Source organism: Elephas maximus, chromosome 2, assembly GCF_024166365.1.
Source record: "Elephas maximus indicus isolate mEleMax1 chromosome 2, mEleMax1 primary haplotype, whole genome shotgun sequence".
Lineage (NCBI taxonomy): Eukaryota > Metazoa > Chordata > Mammalia > Proboscidea > Elephantidae > Elephas > Elephas maximus.
The window spans coordinates 97084514-97111812 of record NC_064820.1 but is presented as its reverse complement, the minus strand read 5'-3'; the positions used below and the strand labels follow the sequence as shown (position 1 = coordinate 97111812).

The window sequence follows — 27299 nt, the reverse complement described above, 5'->3', positions numbered from 1 at the left end:
TCTACATTTTTCTCCCATTCTGTCAGGGTCCATCTATTGTATCCCTGATCAAAATGGTCAGTAATGGTAGCCAGGCACCATCTAGTTCTTCTGATCTCAGGGTATGTGAGGCCATGGTTCGTGTAGACTGTTAGTCCTGCAGACTGGTTTCTTCTTTGAGTTTTTGGTTTCCTTCTTTCTCTTTTGCTCCAAACTAGTAGAAACCAATAGTTGTTTCTTAGATGGCGACTTGTGAGCTTTTAAGACCTTACATGCTACTCACCAAACTAGGATATAGAACATAAACTTTGTGAACTACATTATGCCACTTGACCTAGCTGTCCCCAGAACACCAATCCTGCGAGGTGTTTGGTTATGTCTAAAAAGTATTCATAGCTATGCCCGCTATGTGATTTATTATATATATATATGAATATACATATGCCTATAGATACACCTGGAGACCGTGGTGGCATAGTGGGTAAGAGCTACAGCTGCTAACCAAGAGGTCAGCAGTTCAAATTCACCAGGCGCTCCTTGGAAACTCTATGGGGCAGTTTTACTCTGTCCTACGGGGTTGCTATGAGTCGGAATCGACTTGACGGCAATGGTTTTTTTGTTTTATAGATACACCTATACATGCACACGTATATACACACATGTACCTGCCTATACACACATATGCATATGTACCTACTTATGTAACCACAGACTTTTTTTATTGTTTTTGCAAAATTGTATATGTTACAGCATTTACCAAAAACATCTTGTGTACTTTTTGGTCACTTCATTTACCTTGATCAAGTGTGCATACATCACCCACATTTGGTATTCCCTTTCCCATCACCGAAAATAACAAGTGTCCACATCTAGAGGTGGAAAAACCCTGGTGGCGTAGTTTAAGTGCTGCGGCTGTTAACCAAAAGGTCAGCAGTTCAAATCCACCAGGCACTCCTTGCAAACTCTACGGGACGATTCTACTCTCCTTTGTAGGGTCACTAGAGAGTGATTTCCCCTCCTTCCCCCTCATATCCCTGGTAACCAGCAGTGAATGTTGATTTCTGTATACCTATTCTTCTCTTTTTATAAAAGTGGGATCATACAATATTCGACCTTTTGTAATTGACTTATTTAGCATAATGTCCTCCAGATTCATCCATGTTATAAGATGTTTTGAGGACTCATCAGTTTTCTTAATAGCTATATAATATTCCATTGTGTATATATACTACATTTGGTTTTTTCATTTCATTTGTTGGCATGAGAGGATTTTCTGTGATCTTCATCATGAGAACCTGTTCAGCCTCCTGGAGGTAAAACTCATGGGGGCTCATCTGAGACTGGGGCCCCAGGATTTTCTTTAACTCTCAAGCAAGTCAACACTTAGCCTCCAGCAATTACTCAATTACTGATTAATGCTTCTGCTCCCAGTAAGCTGTGATTGTCTGTACTTGTCTGTTTCTCCAGTTTTCAGGTTTTGCACTGTGACCTCAATTCTCTGGTCAATCTAAGAAGAGTTGTTGATTTTCAGTTTATTCAGCTTTTGTCTTATGATAATGGGGATGAGGACTTCCAAGCTCTTTTGCACACTGGAGTGAAAATGGAAGTCTCCCAGTCTGTTTTAACAAGTCCTACAGGTAATTCTTATTCATGCTAAGGCTTGAGAACCATTGGTAACTTGCCTGATAATGAGAATCACCTTGGTCCTTTGTTCAGCGTATATATTTTCGACCTATTCCGTGGAAACTGTTTGAGAAAATCTAGAATGGGCCCAGGATCAGTGTATATTTAACAAGCATTGCAGATATTTTTACCATCAGGCAAATTCTAGAAACCTGGATTTGGGGTGGTTTTTAATCTATCTTGTTGTTGTGTGACCTCAAGTCAATTCAGACTCATAGTGACCCTATATGACAGAGTAGAATTGCCCCATAGGGCTTCCTAGGCTGTAAATCCTTATGGGAGCAGATCGCCAGGTCTTTTCTCCCACAGAACTGTTGATGGATTCAAATCATTGACCTTTCGTTAGCATCCGAGTGTTTAATCGATGCACCACCAGGGCTCCTTTCTTTTCTTATAACCTGTGTAAAAAAACACCTGAAAAGCTGTTGCTGCTGGTCTCCTGGTCCTCAGGTCACACTTTGCATAACACTGTTGTAGAGAAGGATCAGTTACAAGTGGAAGAAAGTAAAAGTGATACAGATAATGACACAAATGTCACTTCAAAAGCAAATAATTTGAAAGTCACTGTATTTTTTTTTTTTTTTAAAAAGGCCCTTAGGAAATTGATGGAGCCCTTGAATGTTTTTGCCTAAAGACCATATGAGAAGAAAGTATCATTTTACAGAGCACAATATTATTAAATTTAGTCTTACCTGAACCTTAGCCAATCTTTGGCAGAGTAGTTTGGTACTGTTTTGAGTAATAGGCATTTGCATACACGTCTTTGTGTGGATGTATATTTTCATTTTTCTTGGGTAGATACGTAAGAATTGAATTTCTGGGTCACATAGTATGTCTTAACTTTTAAAGATAATACCAAACTGTCTTACAAAGTGGTTGTCTTAGGGTTTTCTAGAGAAACAGAACAGTAAAACATATAGACAAAGAAATTTTTTGAGGAATTGGCTAATAGGATTATGAAGATTGGCAAGTCCAAGACCCATAGGTTAGGCAACATGTTAGGAATTCTGGTAGCCTTGTTCCCAAATTGGTAGGTCAGGGTTTGGGAGAGAGAAAGAAACTATGGCAGAATGTCTACTTACACTCTGGAGGCAGAATCCTCCCTCCTCTGGAAACCTCAAGTTTTGCTCTTAAGACCTTCAACTTACTGGTTGAGTTCCAACCAAAGAACTAGGCACCATAGCCGAGCCAAGTTGACAGAAAAAATTAACCATCACAGTGGTTATATAATTTTACATTCCCAACTGCAATACATAAAGAGTTCAGTTTCTCCACATCTTTATCAATACTTGGTGTTGTCAATCCTTTTGATTTTAGTGGTGACGTAGTGGTTAAGTGCCATGGCTGCTAACCAGAAGGTCAGCAGTTTGGCTCCACCAGGCACTCCTTGGAAACGCTATGGGGCAGTTCTACCCTGTCCTATAGGGTCTCTATGAGTCAGAATCAACTTGGCGACAACGGATGTTTGTTTTTTTGGTTAGTGGGTGTGTAGTTGTTTAATTCATATTTCCCTAATGGCAATGATGTTGAGCATCTTCTCAAGTACTTATTTGCCATTCATATATTTTCTTTGTTAAAGGGTCTATTAAAACCTTTTGTCCATTTTTTTACATTTAAAAATTTTATTGTGAAATATATATAAGCAAAAAATTGCCACTCTAATCTCTTTTAATTATACAATTCAGTGATATTAATTACATTCACCATGTTGTGCAAACATCTCCACTATTTCCAAAACTTTTTAATCACCTCAAATAAAAACTCAGGTACTCTTTAAGCAATAACTCACCATTCTCCCCTCTCTCAGACCATATCAATGCATTTGCCTGTTATAGATATTTCATATAAGTGGGCTCATACAATATTTGTCCTTTTTTGTCTGACTTATTTTACTCAGTATAATGTTTTCAGGGTTCATCCATGTCCATAGCATGTGCTAAAATTTCATTTCTCTTTGTAAGTGAATAATTATTCCATTATCTTTATCCAGTCATCTGTTGATGGTGTCCAATTTTTAAATGGGTATCTTTTTATCAGTTTTTAGAGTTTTTTTTTTTTTTTAAATATATTCTGGATATAAGTCCTTTATTAGATAAATGTTTTGCGTGTATTTTCTCCCAGTGTGGTTTTCCTTTTCTTTTTTTTAATTGTACCTTTTGAAGCATGAAAGGTTTTAATTTGGATGAAATCCAATCAGTCATTTTTCCATTATGTTTTATGCTTTTTGTGTCATATATAAGAACTCTGCACTAATCTTGCCTCATTAACTTGTTTTCCTGGGATAAAATTCACTTGGTTATCTTGTTTGTGAGCTGCTAGATTCAATTTGCCAGTATTTTGTTAAGGAGTTTGAGACTGTATTCATAAAATATAGTCATAAACAAGGCAGCCCATTCCCAAATGGGATTATAACCCCTGGCATTGAGGTTAGGATTTACAACACGTATTTTTGGAGGACACAACTCAGTCTATAACATTATCATTTTAACAAAATTGAATTTTCCAAACTATGAACTTTGGATATCTCCTTTAATTTCTCTCAACAGTACTCTTTTAGTTTTCAGTAGACAGGATATGGATGTATTTGTTAAATTGGTTCCTAAGTATTTTATTGTTTTTCATGCTGCTATGAATGGAATTTTTTTTTAAAATCTTTTTCTGATAATTCATTGCTAGATAAAGGAATACAATTGATTTTTGCATATTAGTCTTATATCCTGCAACATTACTTAACTTGCTTTAGTTTTAGTTTCCTAGATTTTTTTGGATTTGCTACATATAGTATATGTTGTTCATGAATAAAGACAGATTTACTTTTTATTTTCCAATCTGTATGATTTTACTTTGTTTTTCTTGGCCTATTGCATTGACTAGGACCTTCCATACAATGTTTAATAAACTTGATAAGAACAGACATCCTTGCCTTGTTCCTGATCTTAGATGGAAAGCATTCAGTCTTTTATTCAGTAAGATGTTAGCTGTAGGTTTTTTATAATGCCATTTATCAGGTTTAGGACTTTCCCTCCTATTCTTAGTTTGCTGAAAGTTTTATCCTGAATGAGGATTGGCTTTTGTTAAATTTTTTTTTCTGCATCCGTTGAAATGGGCATATATGGCTTTTCTCCTTTATTTTATTAATATGGTGTATTACATTAATTTTCAGAAGTTAAGCCAAACTTGTATTCCTGGGATGAAACTCACTTGGTTATCTTGTTTGTGAGCTGCTAGATTCAATTTGCTGATATTTTGTTAAGGATTTGAGACTAGATTCATTAGGGATATTGGTCTGTAGTTTTCTTATATTATCTTTGTCTGGCTTTGTTATCAGGGAATACTGGCCTCATAAAATTGAGATGGAAAGTTTTCCCTTCTCCTTTGTTTTTTGAAAGTCTTTATATTGAATTGGTGTCACTTTCTTAAACATATGATAGAATTTACCAATGAAGTATCATTGAGCATACATTTTTTTGGGGTAAAGATTCTAAAGTATTAAATCCATTTCTTTATTTGATATAGATCTATTTAGATTTTCTGTTTCGTCTGGGATCAATTTTAATAGTTTATCTCTTTCTTAGAATTTGCCCCGTTTTACCTAAGTTATAAAATTTGTTGGCTTAAAGTTGTTCGTAATGCTCTTTTATGCTCCTTGTAATTTCTTTAGGGTCTGTCTCCTCTTTCATTCCTGATTTTGGTAAATTGTGTCTTCAGTAATTTTTTCTTGATTTGTCTAGATAAAGCTGTACCAGTTTGTTGCTTTTTTCAAAGAGTGAAGTGTTGGTTTCATTTATTTCTCTGTAGACTTTTGTTTCTTCATTATTATCACTCTGATATTATTTCTTTCTTAGTACTTTTGTATTTGATTTGCCTTTTTCTAATTATTTAACTGGTCGTTAATTTTTAACATTTAATCATTTATAAAATAAGCATTTAAAGCAATAAATTTCCTTCTAAACACTTCTTCAGCTGCATTTCACAATTTTGATGTTTTGTTTTCATTTTCATTCAGTCCAATTCAAGATATTTCCTAATTCACCTTGTGATTTCTTCTTTGATCCATGAGTTACGTAGAAGTGTGTTGTTTACTTTGCGTATATTTGGGGAGTTCTCACATTTATTTGTTACTGATTTCTAAATAAATTGTTGTGACAAGAGAACATGCTTTGTGTGATTTATTTATTTTAAATTTAGTAAGACTTTCTTTATGGCCTGGCATACAGTCTGTCCTTGCAAACATTCCATGTGCAAAGAAAAAAATATGTACTCTTGCTGTTTTTGAGTAAAAGCATTCATTATATGTTAAGTCAAGTTGATAGTGTTGTTTAGGTCTTCTGTATCATTACTATTTTCTGTTTACTTGTTTTATCAGTTACTAAGAGAGAAATGTTGAAATCTTCAATCATAATTCTTTATTCTTATTTCAATTCTGCCAGTTTTTGCTTCATGCATTCTGGGTCTCTGTTTTATGTGCATATACATTTAATATCGTTAGATTTTCTTAACGTATTGACCTAATATATTGCCTTATACAACATGCCTCTTTTATTTAGTAGTATTCTGTGCCTGAAAGTCTGTTTTATCTGATATTAATATAGCCAATCCAGTTCTCTTGTAATTAATATTTATATGGTACAACTTTTTCAACCTACTTTTTTTTCTTATATTCCCTTTCTTATAGACTACATATAGTTGCCTGTATTTAGTCTTGCTTTTGTTATCCAGTCTGACAATGTCTGCCTTTGATTGGACTGTTTAGTCCATTCATATTTAAAGTAATTATTCATATGCTTGGATTGAGTTAGGCCTTTCATTTTGATATTTATTTCTCTATATGCCTTATTTCTTTTTTGTCCCTGTTTTACCTTTACTGTTTTCTTTTGTGTTCAACACAGCATGATTTTTACACCATTTTTCTGTGTATGTGCATATGTTTGTATTAGAGATTACAATATGAAACTTTAACTTGTCACAATTTACTTCAGGTTCATACTGATTTAATTCCAGTAAAAAAGCAGTTTTACAATCGCATAGCTCCGTCTTCTCCCCCTATCAAGAACTGTTAAAGGGGCCCGGGTAGCACAGTGGTTAAGCACTTGGCTGCTAACCGAAATGTTGGTGGTTCAAACCCACCAGCCACTCTGTGGGAGAAAGATATGGCAGTCTGCTTCTGTAAAGATTACAGCCTAGGGGAGGGAGGTGGAGCCAAGATGGCGGAATAGATGCTTCCAGTGAGTCCTCTTACAACAAAGACCCAAAAAAACAAGTGAAATGAGTATATTTATGACAAGCTGGGAGCCCTGAACATCAAAGGCAAGTTTCGAAAACAAACGGAGGGGGAGGGAGAAGAAGAGACGGTTCAGAGACAGAGAGCAGTTACCAAACCTGAATCGTGGGGAGCCCTCAGGCATCATTCCCAGGAGCAGCTGCAGCAGGCCGGTACTAGTGTCCGGCTGGAGTTTTCTCGGGGAGAAGCAGCCAGCCACACAGCCTACTCACACCTCCAGAACCAGAGAAGAACAGCGCTCTTGGCAAAAGCTAAACACTTGAATATATTTTACTGCTCTCCCTCACTCCCAAGCCAGCTTCAGTGGCTGATTTCCCTGGGCCTGAGATAGGCCCTGTTGAGCGCCTAGATCCATTCTCCTAGCCTTGGAGAAGGAATAAGTTTGCAATTGGGGGAAAAGATAATTTGCCAGCTCTACTAACCGGGGGATCTCAGGACACAAGCGGCTCCTGTCCAGGCATAAACAGTCTGTGGACTTTGAGTATCTCCCCCCCTGTATGGACCTTTATGGGCCCGTTTCAGGAGGATAGGCCTTTGTTGGCACACTCCAGCTGTTTCAGCTGTGCGGCGGAGAGGTGGGGGTTTAATGTTTGACATTGCTTTGCCTGTTAAACAGAGTCCTCACCTACCCACATCAGGGGCCTAAGGACTGGTGGCTCCACTCAGGTCACCCAGCCACCCGTGACAGGAGTCCAAGGATAACTGGTAACTCCCAGTCCTTACGACCAAAAACATCAGGTGCCCATAGTCCATCTGCAGAACCCACCCACATGTACATTCTAGGGAACAGGGACATGCTTTCCTCACAGACACATGGGGGACAATTCACAGCCCCTGCCTTGTTCAGAGTGTGACCCCCTGCCGCAACCAGATACCGGTACCTACACCAATTATTACCCCTGGCCCTCTGAGACTGTAGGACAGAGCCTGTACCACACACTTGATGATCAGCAACCTGGGCACCTGAGCTGAATTCATACAAGAAAGGTATATTAGCCCAGACTAATATACCTGACGACAGCTCTAGCCATCTGGGGACAGGACATCAGAGCTCCAAAGGCAAAAATAATCAAGCTAGCTCACTCAAGCAACCCATTTCAGCATATCAAAACAAAACAAATCACGAAGCTACAACACAGTAAGCAAACAAAATAAACTAATACTGTAACTTATAGATGGCTTGGAGACAACAGTCAATATCAAGTCATATAAAGAAATAGCATCATCGCCTCAACAAGCTCTCAGAACAAAGAATTAAGGGATCTTCTAGATGGAAAGTGCTTTCCTGGAATTACCAGAGGCACAATACAAAAGATTAATATACAGAACCCTTCAAGACATCAGGAAGGAAATGAGGCAATATGCGGAACAAGCCAAGGAATACACAGATAAAGCATTTGAAGAAATTAAAAAGATTATTCAGGAACATAATGAAAAATTTAATAAGTTGGAAAAATCTATAGACAGACAGCAATCAGAAATTCAGAAAATTAACAATAACATAATTAGACAACTCAATAGAAAGAGGAGCAGAATTGAGCACAAGTGAGCAAGTGGAAGCCAGAATTTCTGAACATGAAGATAAAACACTTGGCACTAATATATTTGAAGAAAAATCAGATAAAAGAATTAAAAAAAATGAAGAAACCTTAAGAATCATGCGGGACTCTAGCAAGAGAAGTAACCTACGAGTGATTGGAGTACCAGAACAGGGAGGGGTAACAGAAAATACAGAGAGAATTGTTGAAGATTTGTTGGCAGAAACTTCCCTGATATCGTGAAAGATGAGAAGATATCTATCCAAGATGCTCATCAAACTCCACATTAGGTAGATTTTAAAAGAAAGTCACCAAGACATATTATAATCAAACTTGAAAACCAAAGGTAAAGAGAGAATTTTAAGAGAAGCTAGGGATAAACGGAAAGTCACCTACAAAGGAGAGTCAATAAGAATAAGCTCAGACTAACTACTCAGCAGAAACCACGCAGGCAAGAAGGCAATGGGATGACTTACATAAAAAATTGAAGGAAAAAAAATGCCAACCAAGAATCTTATATCCAGCAAAACTGTCTCTCAAATATGGAGGTGAAATTAGGACATTTCCAGATAAACAGAAGTTTAGGGGATTTGTAAAAACCAAACCAAAACTACAAGAAATACTAAAGGGAGTTCTTTGGTTAGAAAATCAACAATATCAGGTATCAACCCAAGACTAGAACACTGGGCAGAGTAATCAGAAGTCAACCCAGACAGAGAAATCACGAAAATAAATCAAAATAAAAAAAACACTCAAAACACGGAAACAGCGATGTTATTATTGCAAAGAAAATAACATTAAAACAATAAAGAGGGACTAAGAAATGTAGTCATAGATCTTCCATATGGAGAGGAAGACAAGGCAATACAAAGAAATAAAAGTTAGGTTTAAATTTAGAAAAACGGGTAAATAATAAGGTAACCACAAGGGAGACAAAATATCCTACACATCAAAACAAAATACAAGAAAAAAATAGAGACTCAGCAGAAATAAAATCAACAACAATGAATATGAGGAAAGGACAATATATAATCTACTCAGCACATAAAATTAAGTGGGAAAAAGAAAACTAAACACAAAAAACATCAAAGTGATAGCACTAAATTCATACCTATCAATAATTATGCTGAATGTAAATGGACTAAATGTACCAATAAAGAGACAGAGAGTGGCAGAATGGATTTAAAAAAAGATCCGTCTGTATGCTGTCTACAAGAGACACACCTTAGACTTAGAGACAAAAACAAACTAAAACTCAAAGGATGGAAAAAATACATCAAGCAAACAACAATCAAAAAAGAGCAGGAGTGGCAATATTAATTTCTGACAAAATAGGCTTTAAAGTTAAATCCATCATAAAGGATAAGGAAGGACACTATGTAATGATTAAAGGGATAATACACCAAGAAGATATAACCATATTAAATATTTATGCACCCAATGACAGGGCTGCAAGATACATAAACTGTATCAGCATTGAAAAGTGAGATAGCTCCACAATAATAGTAGGAGACTTCAACGCACCACTTTGAGTGAAGGACAGGATATCCAGAAAGAAGCTTAGTAAAGATATGGAAGATCTAAATGCCACAGTAAACCAACTTGACCTCGTAGACAGATACAGAACACTCCACCCAAAAGCAACCAAGTATACTTTCTTTTCTAGTGCACATGGAACATTCTCTAGAATAGACCGCATATCAGGTCATAAAGCAAGCCTTAGCAGAATCCAAAACACTGAAATATTACAAAGCATCTTCTCTAACCATAAGGCCATAAAAGTGGAAATCAGTAACAGAAAAAGCGGGGAAAATGAACACTTGGACCGAACAATACCCTGCTCAAAAAAGACTGGATTATAGAAGACATTAAGGAGGAATAAGGAAATTCATAGTATCCAATGAGAATGAAAATACTTCCTATCAGAACCTTTGGGATACAGCGAAAGCAGTGCTCAGAGGGCAATTAATATCAATAAATGCACAAATCCAAAAAGAAGGGCCCAAATTAAAGAATTATCCCTACAACTTGAACAAATAGAGAGCAACAAAAGAAGCCCACAGGCACCAAAAGAAAACAAATAATAAAAATTAGAGCAGAACTAAATGAAATAGAAAACAGAAAAACAATTGAAAGAATTAACAAGACTAAAAGCTGGTTATTTGAAAAAAATCAACAAAACTGAGAAACCATTGGCCAAGAGGAAGCAAATAACCTGAACATGAAATGAGATGGGCGATATCACAACAGACCCAACTGAAATTAAAAGAATCATATCAGATTACAATGAAAAATTGTACTCTAACAAATTTGAAAACCTAGAAGAAATGGATGAATTCCTAGAAATACACTACCTACCTAAACTAATACAGAGGTAGAACAACTAAATAGACCCATAACAAAAAAAGAGATTGAAAAGGTAATCAGAAAACTCCCAACAAAAGAAAACCCTGGCCATGATGGCTTCACTGCACAGTTCTACCAAACTTTGAGAGAAGAGTTAACACCACTACTATTAAAGGTATTTCAGAGCACAGAAAAGGACGGAATACTACCAAATTCATTCTGTGAAGCCACTGTATCCCTGAAACCAAAACCAAGTAAAGACACCACAAGAAAAGAAAATTATAGACTTATATCCCTCATGAATGTAGATGCAAAAATCCTCAAGAAAATTCTAGCCAATAGAATTCACCAACATATCAACAAAAATGATTCACCATGACCAAGTGGGATTCATACCAGGTATGCAGGGATGGTTCAACATTAGAAAAACAATGTAATCTATAATATAAATAAAACAAAAGACAAGAATTACATGATCTTATCAATTGATGCAGAAAAGGCATTTGACAAAGTTCAACACCCATTCATGATAAAAACTCTCAGCAAAATAGGAATAGAAGGAAAAATCCTCAACATAATACAGGGCATTTATACAAAGCAAATAGCTAACATCATCCTAAATGGAGAGAGACTGAAAGCATTCCTCTTGAAATCAGGAACCAGACGAGGATGCCCTTTATCACCACTCTCATTCAAAATTGTTTTGGAGTTCCTAGCCAGAGCAGTGAGGCTAGATAAAGAAATACAGGGCATCCAGATTGGCAAGGAAGCAGTAAAAGTATCTCTATTCGCAGATGACATGATCTTATACACAGAAAACCCTAAGGAATCCTCAAGAAAACAACAAACTAATAGAAGAGTTCAGCAGAGTATCGGGATACAAGATGAATATACAAAAATCAGTTGGATTCCTCTACACCAACAAAAAGAACATCGAAGAGGAAATCACCAAATCAATACCGTTTACAGTAGCCCTCAGGAAGATAAAATACTTAGGAAGAAATCTTACTGGAGATGTAAAAGATGTATACAAAGAAAATTACAGTACACTTCTGCAAGAAACCAAAAGAGACCTACATCAGTGGAAAAAAATACCTTGCTCATGGATAGGAAGACTTAACATTATAAAAATGTCTATTCTACCAAAAGCGATTTATAGATTTAATGCAATTCTGATCCAAATTCCAGTGACATTTTTTAATGAGTTGGAGAAACAAATCACCAACTTCATATGGAAGGGAAAGAGGCCCCGGAGAAGTAAAGCATTAATGAAAAAACAAAAACAAAGTGCAAGGCCTTACTCTACCTGATTTTAGAACCTATTATACCCCCACAGTAGTCAAAATAGCCTGGTTCTGGTACAACAACAGATACCTGAACCAATGGAACAGAATTGAGAATCCAGACATAAATCCATCCACATATGAGCAGTTGATATTTGACAAAAGCCTCAAAACATTAAATGGGGAAAAGTCTTTTTTTAACAAATGGTGCTGGCATAACTGGAGGTCCATCTGCAAAAAAATGAAACAAGACCCATACCTCACTCCATGCACAAAAACTAACTCAAAATGGATCAAAGACCTAAATATAAAATCTAAAATGACAAAGATCATGGAAGAAAAAATAGGGACAATGTTAGGAGCCCTAATACACGGCATAAACAGTGTACAAAACATTACTAACAATGCAGAAGAGAAACTGGATAACTGGGAGCTCCTAAAAATCAAACACGTATGCTCATCCAAAGACTTCACTAAAAGAGTAAAAGATTACTTACAGACTGGGAAAAAGTTTTTAGCTGTGACATTTCTGATCAGTGCCTAATCTCTCAAATCTACATGATACTGCAAAAACTCAACTGCAAAAAGACAAATAACCCAATTAAAAAATGGGCAGAAGATATGAACAGACACTTCACTAAAGAAGACATTCAGGTAGCTAACAGATACATGAGGAAATGCTCACGATTGTTAGCCATTAGAGAAATGCAAATGAAAACTACAATGAGATTCCATCTCACTCCAACAAGGCTGGCATTAATCCAAAAAACACAAAATTATAAATGGTGGAGAGATTGGAACACTTATACATTGTTGGTGGGAAAGTAAATGGTACAACCACTTTGGAAATCGATTTGGTGCTTCCTTAAAAAGCTAGAAATAGAACTACCATAGGATCCAGCAGTCCCACTCCTTGGAATATATCCTAGAGAAATAGCCTTTACACAAACAGATATATGCACACCTATGTTCATTACAGCACTGTTTACAATAGCAAAAAGATGGAAGCAACCAAGGTGCCCATCAACAGATGAATGGATAAATAAATTATGGTATATTCACACAGTGGAATACTACGCATTGATAAAGAACAGTGATGAACCTGTGAAACATTTCATAACATGGAGGAATCTGGAAGGCATTGTGCTGAGTGAAATCAGTCAGTTGCAAAAGGACAAGTATTGTATAAGACCACAGAAATAGTTTTATAAGAACTCAAGAAATAGTTTAAATAGAGAAGAAAACATTTTTTGATGGTTACGAAAGGGGCGAGGGAAGGAGGGGGTGAGAGGGGTATTCACTAATTAGATAGTAGATAAGAACTACTTTAGGTGACAGGAAATACAACACACAATACAGGGGAGATCAGCACAACTGGACTAAACCAAAAGCAAAGAAATTTCCTGAATAAACTGAATGCTTCGAAGGCCAGCGTAGCAGGGGCGGGGGTTTGGGGACCATGGTTTCAGGGGACATCTAAGTCAATTGGCATAATAAAATCTATTAAGAAAACATTCTGCATCCCACTTTGGAGACCGGCATCTGGGGTCTTAAATGCTAGCAAGTGGCCATCTAAGATGCATCAATTGGTGTCAACCCACGTGGACCAAAGGAGAATGAAGAACACTAAGGACGCAAGGTAATTACAAGCCCAAGAGACAGAAAGGGCCACATGAACCAGAGACTACATCGTCCTGAGACCAGAAGAACTAGATGGTGCCTGGCTACAACCAATGACTGCCCTGATAGGGAACACAACAGAGAACCCCTGAGGGAGCAGGAAAACGGTGAGATGCAGACCCTAAATTCTCGTAAAAAGACCAGACTTAATGGTCTGAGACTAGAAGGACCTTGGTGGTCACAGCCCCCAGACCTTCTGTTGCCCCAGGACAGGAACCATTCCCTAAGCGAACTCTTCGGACAGGGATTGGACTGTATAGTGGGATGGAGAGGGATGCTGGTGAGGAGTGAGCTTCTTGGATCAGGTGGACACTTGAGACTATGTTGGCATCTCCTGCCTGGACGGGAGATGAGAGGGTAGAGCGGATTAGGAGCTGGCAAAATGGACACGAAAAGAGAGAGTGGAGGGAGGGAGTGTGGTGTCTCATTAGGGGGAGAGCAATTGGGAATATGTAGCAAGGTATATCTAAGTTTTTGTGTGAGAGACTGACTTGATTTGTAAACTTTCATTTAAAGCACAATAAAAATTAAAAAAATTACAGCCTAGGAAGCCCTATGGGGCGGTTCTATTCTGTCTACCATGAGTCGGAATCAACTTGAGGGTAGTGTGATCAAGAACTGTGAAAAGGAAATTCTACCCTACTTGTAAACTAGCAACTTAGCCTGGCAGAGTTTACTTTATTCTGACAGAAGTTATGAGGGGACTGGGTCAGAGACACAGGACAGTTTACTACCAACTCACAGTACCCACAGCATCAATTTGTACTGAGTCCCCAAGCCCCAGTTCCCAGTGGGTGACACAAGGACCAAAAATATAATACTCTTCACTAGAGTGGCATTCATAAATTGTGTGAACAGGATACTGGTATGTTCTGAAAAATAAGTTTGGTGGTCGAATAAGTTTGAAAAATTCTACAACTATATCTACCTCTTACATAGCCTCAGTGTACATTAGCATATTAAAAGCTTTAAGAAGACTTACAGTAGATAAAGCTATTTAATTTTCTTTGAAGTAAAGTTCCCCAAAATTATTTGACCACAGAATCTTCTTTTTGTTTTTTTACATATTGTAACAACCTGCGAAACTAGTGTTACATGTTTCTCACTTTGGCAAACACTGGTCTAGCGAACAATAGAAATATAGCCAACTTATTTTAAAATCATTGTTAAGAAATATGATGAAATAAAGTAAAATAAGTGTAATCCATCCCAACCTCTTTGAAACTAATGTTTTTCTCTTCCTTAAATGAGTAAAGTATGCAATATGTTTATCTGTATACTCTGTTTCCATTTATAGGGGATGTGATCAACCTTGGTGACAGACAGCTCACTGTTATGCACATGCCTGGACACTCCAGAGGCAGTATTTGCTTACATGACAAAGACCGAAAGCTTCTCTTCAGTGGAGACGTCCTGTATGATGGAGCACTGATTGACTGGCTCCCATACAGCAGGATAAGTGACTACGTTGGAACCTGTGAACGGCTGATAGAATTAGTGGACAGAGGTCTGGTAGAGAAGGTGCTTCCTGGGCACTTCAATACCTTTGGAGCTGAAAGGCTTTTTCGATTGGCTTCTAACTATATTTCAAAAGCCGGTGTATGTCACAAAGTCTCCACTTTTGCCATGCGATCTCTTGCGAGTTTAGCTCTTCGTGTAACAAATTCTAGGTCTTCACCCTAGTATCTATATTGATACTGTATTATAACTGATTCTGTATTAATCCAGTTCATTTGGTGTGGTTTAAAATGATTAAAAGTGAGCATTTCAAGAAATGCTTTTATATTACTACTGTATATTAGAGAAAAAACTAAGAATGAGTAAGCCAAAAAAGGAAATTTTTTGTTTAAAGTTTTTCTTTATTTCAAATAAGAAACCACTGAAATAAGCTTATGATTTGCCAAACCTGTCACCTTTTAATGTTTTCTCTAGAAATTACATAGAAATACATGGGGAAGCAAGGTGGTACTTTGCAGGAAGAGAAGGAACTGTCCTTGGCTCACATTTGTCTTATTTTATTTCCTAGATGACCTAGAAAAAAAGGCATGTATGGAAAAAGAGTTTTATGTTTGTACTCTGAAGTTGATATTTTCAGTGTATTATTTAAAGATTAAAGGTTCTTGGGTTTAAAGTACATTAGAACTCAATACAAACAACCTACCATTTTAAAGGACAGCTAAAACACTCCATTTTTATGGGCCTGAATTTTTTATGCCTCATTTTATTTTTTCTTAATATAATTATAGCATACATTACATGTTGTATAATTTCACTTATGAAAAGTAAAATTTTTGTTTTATTGCAAAGCTTTAAATATAAACTGCAGAAGCGCTTCAGCAAAACTACAGTATATTGTTGTTATGCAGTGTTGTATTTTCAGTCATAAAAGTGAAATTTAAATGTTTGTAATCTAACTAAAAATTGTAAGATTTCTCTAAAGGACACTGTCAGGCAAACTTGAAAATATACACATTGAGAATAATTTTTTATTGTATCCTATTTTAGTATTAATAGCTATTATGAACAAAATTTTTCTTCTTAAATCACAACTTAAGTATGTGTCATATTTGATAGTATCAAAACAACTATAGCGATCTACAGTATTTTGATACAGACCTTTCGTTTACTTAACATGACATGCATATATACCACAGAAGGCTTTTCAGATTAATTACAAAATGTGCGTTAGATATTGACAGAGTGAATTGCCTTTTTTATCCTGATCCACAACACCTATTCCTGTTCAGTATTCTTTGTCTGGAATGAAAAGAAGCCTACATTTGTAAAGTCATAGGAAAGGTTATAGCACTATTTAGTAAAATGTTTTGGTTTGGTGCTCTTAAGAACAATTTATTAAAAGTCTTTTGAAATATTTCATAAAGATTTTTTAAACTTTTTTTTTAATCGCTGCCTTTTTATTACTGACATGCCTAAGACCATATTGATACAGTTTTGGAGATCAGTTTTTCTAATATTAAGAGAGTCCAGTAATTTTGATTTCTGAAAAATTATGAAATTTTTTCTACCCTACAGCTGCCCAGGTTCTTTAGTTTTATATTCATTTAGCATGCACACACACACACACACACCACATACACATGTATACACACATAGTCATACACATATATGCGCAGCACTGTGCTAAAAACTGTGGAAGGTTAACAAGTGAAATAGACTACATTTCAGCTGGAGGTTGAAGGCAAACATAAAACACGAATAATAATAATATATAGAAGGTGAAGTTAATATGAAGTATATGCGAGTGTAAGGGATATAAATGGAGGAGTATGAAGTTTGGGAGGGAGAGGTTCCCAGAGGAAGGGTTTTTTGGAAGGTTGTTAAGTGGTCAGGGTAGGAAACAAAAATTGCCGAGAACAGGGATGTAAGCATTGCTCTCTAGAGTAGCCTGTTCCTGTGACAATTTAATTTCCAGGAACCCCATATCTTCCAAGCATCATGTATTTAGCATGAAAGAGACAGGGTTGTGATTGTGCATATTAGTCATCCTTAATGAGAAATGAGCTTACTGTCACATACCACCAAATGAACCTTGACTTGGAATCGGAAAGGAGGCCACGATTTGCTCAAATGTAGAATATCGTGGAAGTTTCTCTAGAATGGTCATTCAAGGCAGTAGATCTCTTTCAACTGATGTGCAACATCAAGAATACAGTTTTGGTTCAGGGCAACTACAAACAATCGCTTAATGAGCCTTAAATATAGCCATTATTTTTATATCAGTAGCACAAAAGAAAACCAAAAGTCCTTAATCATTGACCATTTTATCATATTTTGGGACTTTTTTTTTTTTAAATCAGGGTATAGTAGGCGCTGAGTTTTATTAGGAAATATTTAAGCCTACTGAAGATTTCTTTATTTACTAAAAGTGCAATTTTTCAGAACACATTGATTTTATGTTTTAATTTCCTGATTTTTTTCACCTTTTCAAATAGTACCATAACATGAGACTGTGATATTTTGCTATGCTTCAGTATGAATTAATTGGGGAAAGAATCTATCATTCATTGAGTGCACATGCTAGGCGTTTTAAATATGCATTGTTTAATCCTGGCCCCAGTGCAGAGAGATAATTGACCAAGCTGACACAATGCAACTTTGGACACAAAGCTGGTATTTGAACACACATCTGTCTGCCTCCCAGCATAAAATTGGCAAAGTGTATTTTTACTTTCCAAGGTGCCACATGTGCCAAGAATAAATCACATGTTAAAACATATAATAATAGCATATTTTTAAAAATATGTTTTCACCCTGACAGTGATCCTTGTTACAATATATGATTTGGGGGAATATTAATAAAAAGTATAATTTAAAGTTGTCAAAATATAAGACATTTAGAAATAATTATTTGTCTTGTTAATACTAAATCTTTGGAAAGTCTAAAACAAAAACTTTGTGTGTTATCCTGATAAAGTTGAATAAATGTTTATGTATATTTGTTCTTATGTGGATAGTAATATGAATGAAACATGCACAAATTGTCCTCCTATAATTTTCTGGTAAGTGTAAGTAAACATCTGTGTGGTAAATATTAAAGTGGACATTTTGAGTCTATAACTGGTATTTTTCTTTAATAAAGTTAGCAAATGTCAGTTAAATTTCTTACAACAGCATTTGCTGTATGAAGTGCAGTTTTGAAAAGCTTGTGATAAATAAGATGTCAAATCAACGGGAAAGAATAGAGGCTCTTGAAACAGAAAAATACCCATATAAGCCTTTAGTATTTAATAAACATGGCATTTCAAACCAACAGGTAAAAGATGAACTATGCGATAAATGTTCCAATTGTTAACGTGAGGAGAAAAAGGTCCCTGCCATCGTAAAAATAAATTCCAAATGGATTCAATACCTAAATTTGAAAAACAAAACCACACATGTATTAGAAGAAAATTTAAATGATCATTTTTAAGACCTTAAGATAGGAAGATCTGCTTTATAAAGAAACAAAAAGCAAAATTATATCAAAATTTAAAATGTCTGTACAACTAGATGCCATAAAAAAAATTTATAAAACAGAGAGAGGTTAGAAAGAAAATATTCACAACGTGTGTAACGGGAAAAAAATGTAGCAAATATAAAGAACATCTATAATGGGTTATAAGTCATTTAGAAAAAGGTAAGCTTCCTGTTAGACAAGTGGGTAAATTATATGAACATGTTCATAGAAGAGGAAACACAAACAGCCAGTAAACATGTAAAATAAGGCCAAACCTCACTAGTAGTTAGGGAAATACAAATTAAAATAATGACAGTTTACACTAACCTGATTAGGAAATTTTGAGACTATGGATTTTGGCAAGGGTAAGTAGAAATGGGTATTTTCATGCTAGGCCTGTGGAGTGGTCCACCCATTTTAGGGGGCACTTTTGAAGTGTGATTTGGTACATTCTGACTTTGGGTTAATAATAACTGGTTGAGCACATCTCTGTTCCTTTCTGAAACTTAGTAAAGTGAAAGAGAAAGAGATTTTCTTTTCTTTTTTTTTTTTAGGCATAAACACATAAGAATAAGAAGAATGGTAAAGGAGACAACAACAGCATATTTGGGAATGCTGAAAAGCTGATGGATAAATGAAAACTGATCTGGTAGATCCAGGAAAGCTGAAAACTATGCCCAAAATGGAGAAAATCAAGAAGCAATATTTTTACAGCACAAAAACCCTTAATAGGCTCAGGAATTGACACTATAGGCTGCCAAATCCCTCACTCTCATGGGTGGATTACCCAGTAAGCAAGGTAAACGCAGGCTTACTTGTGCTTACTTACTAATCGGTAGTGCACAATTTCACATATTTTAAAAAAAACCTGAAGTTGTACACTACAGATTAATAAGTAGGCACAAGTAAACCTGTGCTTACCTTGCTTACTGGGTACTCCGTGCCTGTCAGGGATTGTAAATTGAAAAGAAGCTTTGATTCTGTAGGAGGTTGTTCTAGGGCTGGGAGAGACAGATGCCAGCCTTACCTAGAAGCAGTCTTTGGTGTGGTGAAAAAATGTGAAATTGTTAACTACGAATGATCTGGATTGGGTAATCTGCTCTTGCACAACTAAGCAATTTTACCTATCCACCTCAGGGAAGATTGGAGGCTAAATTGAATTTCCTACAAAATTAAGTAATCTTTGGCTTCAAGGGATGCACTTGTACAGGTCCTTTCCAATGCCCTGGGAGTGGCCTAAGCAATGTACTCAAATGGTCTTACTATTTGCAAAAGTAATTTGTTTTTATTCTGTCTCTCAAAGAAATCCTCAAAATTACCTAAGCCTCACAAAACTGAGATGTGCTCCTGATTAGAGGATTTTTATGTAGAAAGGGTAAAATAGAGGATCTGTATATGGGGGAACCTAGACTGTGTTAAGCATGGGAGTACTGCATTGAAACAGGAATTTAGTAAAAGTTTATGCTTTGACGAAGGTTTGTGTACTAAATATTCAGACCCCCAGTCTCCTCAAGCCTAGCTCAAATATTGCTAGCAGCTAGGATTATACCCTCCAGGTGGGAGACTGAAAGAGCCTTTTCTCAGGAATTTGACCCTCAAGAGAAGAGAACTAATGATACTGAATCTAAAGTCCCCAAGGAAAGAGAGCTCACCCCACAATTTCTCAGCCTCCCCTCCCCGTTCCCTGACACGGAACTCTAAAGTTCTCTGTTCTAAAATTATACACACACGCACATGATAAAACCCAACGTCTTATAGAAAAACCAAAAGAGTGAATGGAAAACCTCTAAAAGCAGTAAGAGAATTTAACAATGTAGCAAGATATAAGATCAACATTAAAAATCTATAGTCTAATGCTAATTTAATCAGATAAGGCACTTTTAGGGAACTAAGATTGACCTTACTGACAGAGCCAGTGTCTACAGAATGCCCTCAGGAAACCTGGCTTGGACTTGTCTGATAGGGCCCCTGATTTACAGGTGGTAAGGAATGTCACCAAAAACAGGATATTTTGGAGACCTCAAGAATAAAGGAATTTACACAAATTTATAGGTGCTGTCTGTCAAACGGAAACCCTTGTGGCGTAGTGGGTAAGTGCTATGGCTGCTAACCAAAACGTCGGCAGTTCAAATCCACCAGGCGCTCCTTGAAAACTCTACGGGGCGGTTGTACTCTGTAGTCTAGGGTCCCTATGAGTCGGAATCGACTGACAGCAGTGGGTTTGGTTTGGGTTTGGGTCTGTCAAACCTGGTGCAGAGAGTGTCTTGAGTTTGGGTTTCCTAGGCTTGGGACAGTAGCTAATGTTGTTAGGTGCTGTAGAGTTGGCTCTGACTTATAGTGACCCCATCTGTGTACAACAAATGAAACACCACATCAACCTGCACCATCCTTACTATCATTGCTGTGTTTGCAGCCACTGTGTCAATCCCTTTAAATAATAGAGGCTTTAAAAAATCCAATCTGGAATTTCTTATGAAATCTTTTAGATCAGGGTTAATTTTATACTTTTTCAATACTGTATAACTTTAGATTTTGCAAAGCAAACTTTAAAAAGGCCTATATGGTAAATCACACTCTTTTTGCACCTACGTAAATAATAAGGCCAAATCTGAGACCAGCCTTGCTTTGTGATTCAGAATAATCTTTCTTTGAGGTTATTTTTATGGAAAGAGGAGAGACTGTAGGAAAAAAAAAAAAAATTGCTCTTCATTGGAAAACCATGCACACACCCTTCCGGGTTATCTGATTTTATGGAGCTTCTGAACTTCGCTTTTGAGCTATTTTACCACTCTGTAAGTGATAGTTAGATGATAGCCCAACCATTGCCATTGAGTCAGATTCTGACTCATAGTAACCCTATAGGGGAGTACAATGGTCCCATGGGGTTTCCAAGGCTGTAAATTTTTACAGAAGCAGGCTGCTGCGTCTTTCTCCTGCAGAGCCAGTGGTGGGTTCAAACCGCCGACTTTTTAGTTAGCAGCCAAGCACTTAACCACCATGCCACCAGGGCTCCTTTAGATGATAGCAATGCATAGAATTTTGTCTGTAGACATCCAAATAAGTTTTGTCTAGGGGAGGGACAATAGGATCCCTTCTTGCCCCCAAAAAGGTAGTTGTATGTCCCCCTGCAAATCCATTTCAGTATTTCTTATACTTGCCCTCTGCTCTTTGACTTCTCCTTTGACCCAGTTGTAACATCATTAAGAAAAGTTAAATAAAATCTTTGACATGTTTGTTTTATCATGTGAGTTTCATAATTTTACGTTTTTTAAAATTATTCTTTAACATGATTCACCCCATATAGCCTGCTTATACAGCAGTTTTTTGTTTTTGTTTTTGTCTTTTTTGCAGTACTTTTCATATGCCCAGTGCTGTCTTATTTATATTAATTTACTTGCTCTTCACAACAAGGTACTATAAAGCAGGTACTATTAATATCTTGCCTCCCTTCACCCTTTTTTTTTTTTTCCAAATGGGAAACATGAGACATTGAGGTCACAGATAAATGAACCAGGATTAAAATCCAGGCAGTTTGGCTCGAGTCCATGCTCTTAACCACTACTCTATACTTCCTATAAAAAGTAGAACTGGCCCATAGGGTTTCCAAGGAACAGTTGGTGGATTCGAACTGCCAACCTTTTGGTTAGCAGCCAAACTCTCAACCACTGTGCCACCAAGTCCCCTCCTATAAAAAGAGAAGGCTTTAATTTTGAGGACTAATCTTGAGTCCCAGACACAGATTTCTCAAGATAATAAGTTTGTTTCAATTTTGGATTTGACTTCCCTTGCAGCTTGAAGGAAAATGTGCTAGCTTCATAACACCAATATTTCTAGTGATTTTGGAAAATGCGAAATAGTTATTAAAAAAAAAAAAAAGGCATTTTTGCCCTCCCCTTGCCCCTAGTGAGTATCTTATGAGTTGTATTTTCTGTGATCACTGGAGTCTTGACCAGCTCTGGGCACTGGTAAGGATGAGTTTCTGGGCCTTCAAGTTAGGAAGCCAGGCTCCCCTGGCCGGTTATCCTTGGATGACCTTGCCTCACCTCACCATTTCAGCTTCCTCTACTCTTTCTCCACTTATTTCTGTATAAGAGTTCATGGTGTTGAAGATTCTGTATTATCAAGAAAAGATTAAGCTATGTTCATAAACTTCTTAGGAAAATAAGAAGTTTTTAACAAAATTTAGAACGATTTGTATCCCAAATGATAAAAGTAGGTAAGAACCTTAAAGGAAGTCTCACCCAGCTATCCAGAAAACTGCCACCCAGAATGCTTTATTTCCCAAGGTGTCCATGCACCTGAACTTTTTACTGCATCAATTGCTGGCCTTTCCAGCACTGCATGGAAGGTCATTCAGCATTAGATAAATCCTGCCCCTTCACCGTGGAGCACGCTATGCCGCACAGGCTTCTGTAAAACTCTGGAGCAGTGCATCATGTACTCAGTTCTGCGGCTGTTCCGCAGATGGCTACCATCGTTCGGTAATCCCCACAGTGAATTAAACTATGCCAGAAGCTAAAAGGCAGAGCATGCAGACCTGCCCTCCAGTTTTTTAAAACAACAATCCAGAATTATCCGGATAACAAGAAGAAGAAAAGTAAATTTAAATCTCTTTATATAGAAAAGGGATCCCTGGTGGCACAGTGGTTAAAGCGCTCACCTGGTACCCAAAAGGTCAGTGGTTCAAACTCACCAACTGCATCACAGGAGAAAGATGTGGCGCCTCTTTCCGTAAAGATTTACGGCCTTGGGAACGCTATGGGGCAGTTATATTCCATCCCTCACTCTGCGCCACAGGGTCGCTATGAGTCACAATCAACCCCTCCGGAACGGGTTGGGTTCGTTTTTTTTTTTTTACAGTCAATATGAGTCACAATTGACTGGATGGCAGTGGGTTTCGTTGGTTTTTGGTTATACAGAAAGAAGAGAAATAACTATTTTCAACCTTGACAGTATATTGAAATCAACTGGGAGTTTGTGTTTTGTTTCTTTGTTTGTTTGTTTTAATATCAATGCCTGTGGGGACCCACACAAATTAAACCAGTATCTCTAGGGGTAGGGTGTGTAATTTTAAAAGCCTGGGTATCTAAGTGTTTAAAAGTTCTAGAGGAGATTCTGATGCTCAGTGGCATGGGTTGAGAATCACTGTCTGGAATGTCACTTTAGGTAACTTTAAGCAAGGTATTTGTTAACTCATATTAAACCCAAACCAAAACCAAACCCACTGCTGTCGAGTCGATTCCGACTCATAGCGACCCTACAGGACAGAGTAGAACTACTCCATAGAGTTTCCAAGGAGTGCCTGGCAGATTCCAACTGCCCACCCTTTGGTTAGCAGCTGTAGCACTTAACTACTATGCCACCAGGGTTTCATTAACTCATTTCCCCTTTTTTTCAAGATTTCCAGGGGTCTTTTGGATTGGAGAAATCAACACGTTTTTAAATAAGTATTTTAAAAATCCAGTGACGACAAATGTCTTGGTCATGGTCTAGCTGGTCACCCCTACTCTTCTTATACTAGACGCAATGCCCAGATCAGTTAAGCTTGCTGCCTTTGTGTTTGGGACAGTCATTTTGGCTGGGGCTTTAGAGGATGAAGAACAACCTATGCTCTAACGAGACAGGGGTGACTGGTGAAGCCAGATCAGAACAATTAGGTACATTCCTCCAGGTACAGTTTCTGAGGCTCCATTCTCACTTCATCTGCCACCGGCCTCTTGCCTTCATGGTCAGGTTCTTCCTTAACTTTATCTTCTGTTGCCATCCATTGAAGATTGAATGGGCTCCAAACTTGAGATTCCTTGTAATAGGCTTTTCTGAGAAGCAAGGGATTTAAGTGAACGGTTTGTCTTCTGTATTATAAACTGTGAATACAATAAAACATCATTGTACAAGACACAAAATACGGTTATTCAGGTACCTTTTCCTCATCTTTGGCTTATGTTGAATAAGTCTATATGTGCATCTTAGCATACATGTTACTTGGTTAGAACTAAGACTTTTTTGTGAGAACTGAAACTTTTGATTTCGACAACTCACCACTAATATTCCAGAACCAGTCACTTTAGATATGTCATGGCTTTGGTTTCTACAGGAAACAAAATAGAATCTCAAGACGGATTATTAGGTGATTTTTTTTTGTGTGTGTGATTTGTAATCACCCAAACCAAAGTCCTGTTCATAGGACCAGCTACATAATTTGCAAGGCCCAGTGCAAAATGAAAATGTGGGACCTCTGGCTCAAAAATTATTGAGAATGTCAAGATGTAACAGCAGAGCATTAAACCAAGGCCCTTCTAAAGTCGGGCCTGTGTGACTGAACAGGTCATATTTCTGTGAAGCCAACCTTGCCTTCGTGTTCTCCACCTTCCTTAAACTTTCTGCAATATGTAATACCCTCAGCCAAACCCCGTTTTTCAAACTCTTTTTCCCTGGACTTTCATGGCCTGCTCTCTCCTGATTCTTTTCTCGCTCCCAGACCACTCTTTTGGCTTCCTTCACTGTCTTTTCCTTCTAAATGTTGTTCATAACAAAATAATAATAAATATAACTATCTGTAATATGAGCCAGAATCAACTCAATGGCAATGGGTTTGATTTTTTGGTTTTGGGTAACATAATTATCCACATAGTTGGTATAATTAGATAAAAATATAAAGGTTCTTGCAAGTAAAAGAAAAGAAAAAAGAGGTGTTTTAAAAAATGTTTTATGCTTATATAGGCATTTTCTATAATTCATATAAATTCTGCCCCATAGGGTTTCCAAGGCTGTAATCCTTAGGGAAGCAGATTGCCACATCTTTCTCCTTCTCCTGTAAAGCGGGTGAATTCAAACCATTGACCTTTCAGATAGCAGCTGAGTGCTTAACCACTGTGCTACTAGGTCTCCTTCCTGGCCATTAAATAGGTGATAAAATTAACTCCTTTTAATGTATTAAAATGACATTATTCCTATGGCTAGAACTGCAAAAATTACAGCCTTTAAATGTAGAGCTGGAAGCCACCAAGAATTTGATATTTATAATGGAAATACAAATTATTGAGAGAGTTACACAGGAAATGCCAAAGAAATCTCAATTTGAACCAGAGTTCTATTTCATTTATTTTTAGCACACCTCTCCCTGACCCTGGGCCTCTGCCAAAAGGCATTCAGCTTTCTTGCTCCATGTGCCGGGAAGCCCACTGTGCTGCTGCCTGTGGCTTTCTCCTTCCTTGGTGGTGGTGGGGATCTTCTCTTTTCTGCCTCTAGGGTCACTCATTTCAAGTCCGGAGGAAGGCAAAACTAACCAATCCCTTTGGTGGGCCACAACTACCATATTTGCACAGTCCCACACAACCACTTGAGTGAGAGTTACAAGGCTAGAAAGCCCATATTAAGTAATTCATTACACTTCAGTGTGGGGAGCCATGTAATGTTTAGTTTCCTTCTCTCTCTCTTTCTTCCTTTCTTTCAACTGGTCAGCTCCTAAAAAATCAGGAAAATCTACATGACAATTTGGTTTTCTTGCTTCTCTTGAAAAATCTGAAAATCGATAGTTTGGCGTCTATATTTCCACATAGCACCAATTGTCTGGACATGAGTAGTTTGGGCCCCATACTATGTGCTATATTATACCATATTGCTACCCTCTAATTTAGGAAATAATATCGAAATCATTATTCCCCGTCCTTTTTTTTGAGCATAGAGAATGTGGCACAGCTGGAGCTGGACTCATGAGGACATATCAACTGGGCCCTGAAGTATAAATACAATAGCTAGGACAATCTTGGAAAACATCTTTTAGGGAGCTTAACATCTTTGATAAGATTTCCCCCTACTACCAAGGCACTGGTTTGGGGTTCATATTTAAAAACACTGTAAACTGAGTATACTAATAGTAATTTGGAATTTCAGTGACCACTTTGGGAAAATGAGCTTCCACTTGTGATGTGTTTTTCTTTCCTTTTTGGGAAAATTTTGCCTGATGCTCAAGTTTTGTCAAAAGATCTAATATTCTTCCATTGGAGGCTCTGGCAAGTTAATAAGTTTTTTCTAGAACCTGTTTTTTCCATTGAATTGAATCAATCTTACCAAAAATTTCTATATTCACTTTAAGAGACTCGGATCCCCATATCCTTGCTTTGTGTGGTATTGTTCAGTGAGTTTATGTTGTTTTCCTGTCTCTTTTTGTTCTAAGAGTTTCTGTCTTATATTGGTTGGAGGCTATGACTGAGAATTAGTGTTTTTTGTAAGGCTATCTTAACCTCAGTTTTTTCCTCATCCAGAAAAACTGCATCTTGTTTCTGTCTTACGATTTAGATTTTTAGTTTTTTTTACACTGAAAAATTTTGTTTCTAAGTCAATCTTAAAAGCAAAACCTTTCTAAGTAATTTAAGCTAGATATTATATGAAATGTGTTTTATATATAAAAAAAAGAATACTTTTGTCTTAAAGTAAAACTAGCAGTTCCAGAACGGTAAAAGGAAAAGAACTAGTTATCTTTTGCCTTCCAAAATATCTAGCTGAACTTAAATATATGTAAATGAATTGGAACGACCTAATCTTGTCTTCTA

The 27299-nt window shown here is 37.0% G+C and overlaps 1 protein-coding gene across 1 annotated transcript in view; it reads left to right on the top strand.

The window, feature by feature from the left end:
- MBLAC2 (metallo-beta-lactamase domain containing 2) overlaps positions 1-18345 on the top strand; it is a 32722-nt gene extending 14377 nt beyond the window's left edge. The window contains exon 2 of the mRNA XM_049867413.1: positions 15088-18345. Within this exon, the coding sequence (XP_049723370.1) occupies positions 15088-15473 (386 nt within the window). The 3' untranslated portion in view covers positions 15474-18345. The remainder of the gene's footprint in view (positions 1-15087) is intronic.
- Positions 18346-27299: the final 8954 nt, after the last annotated feature.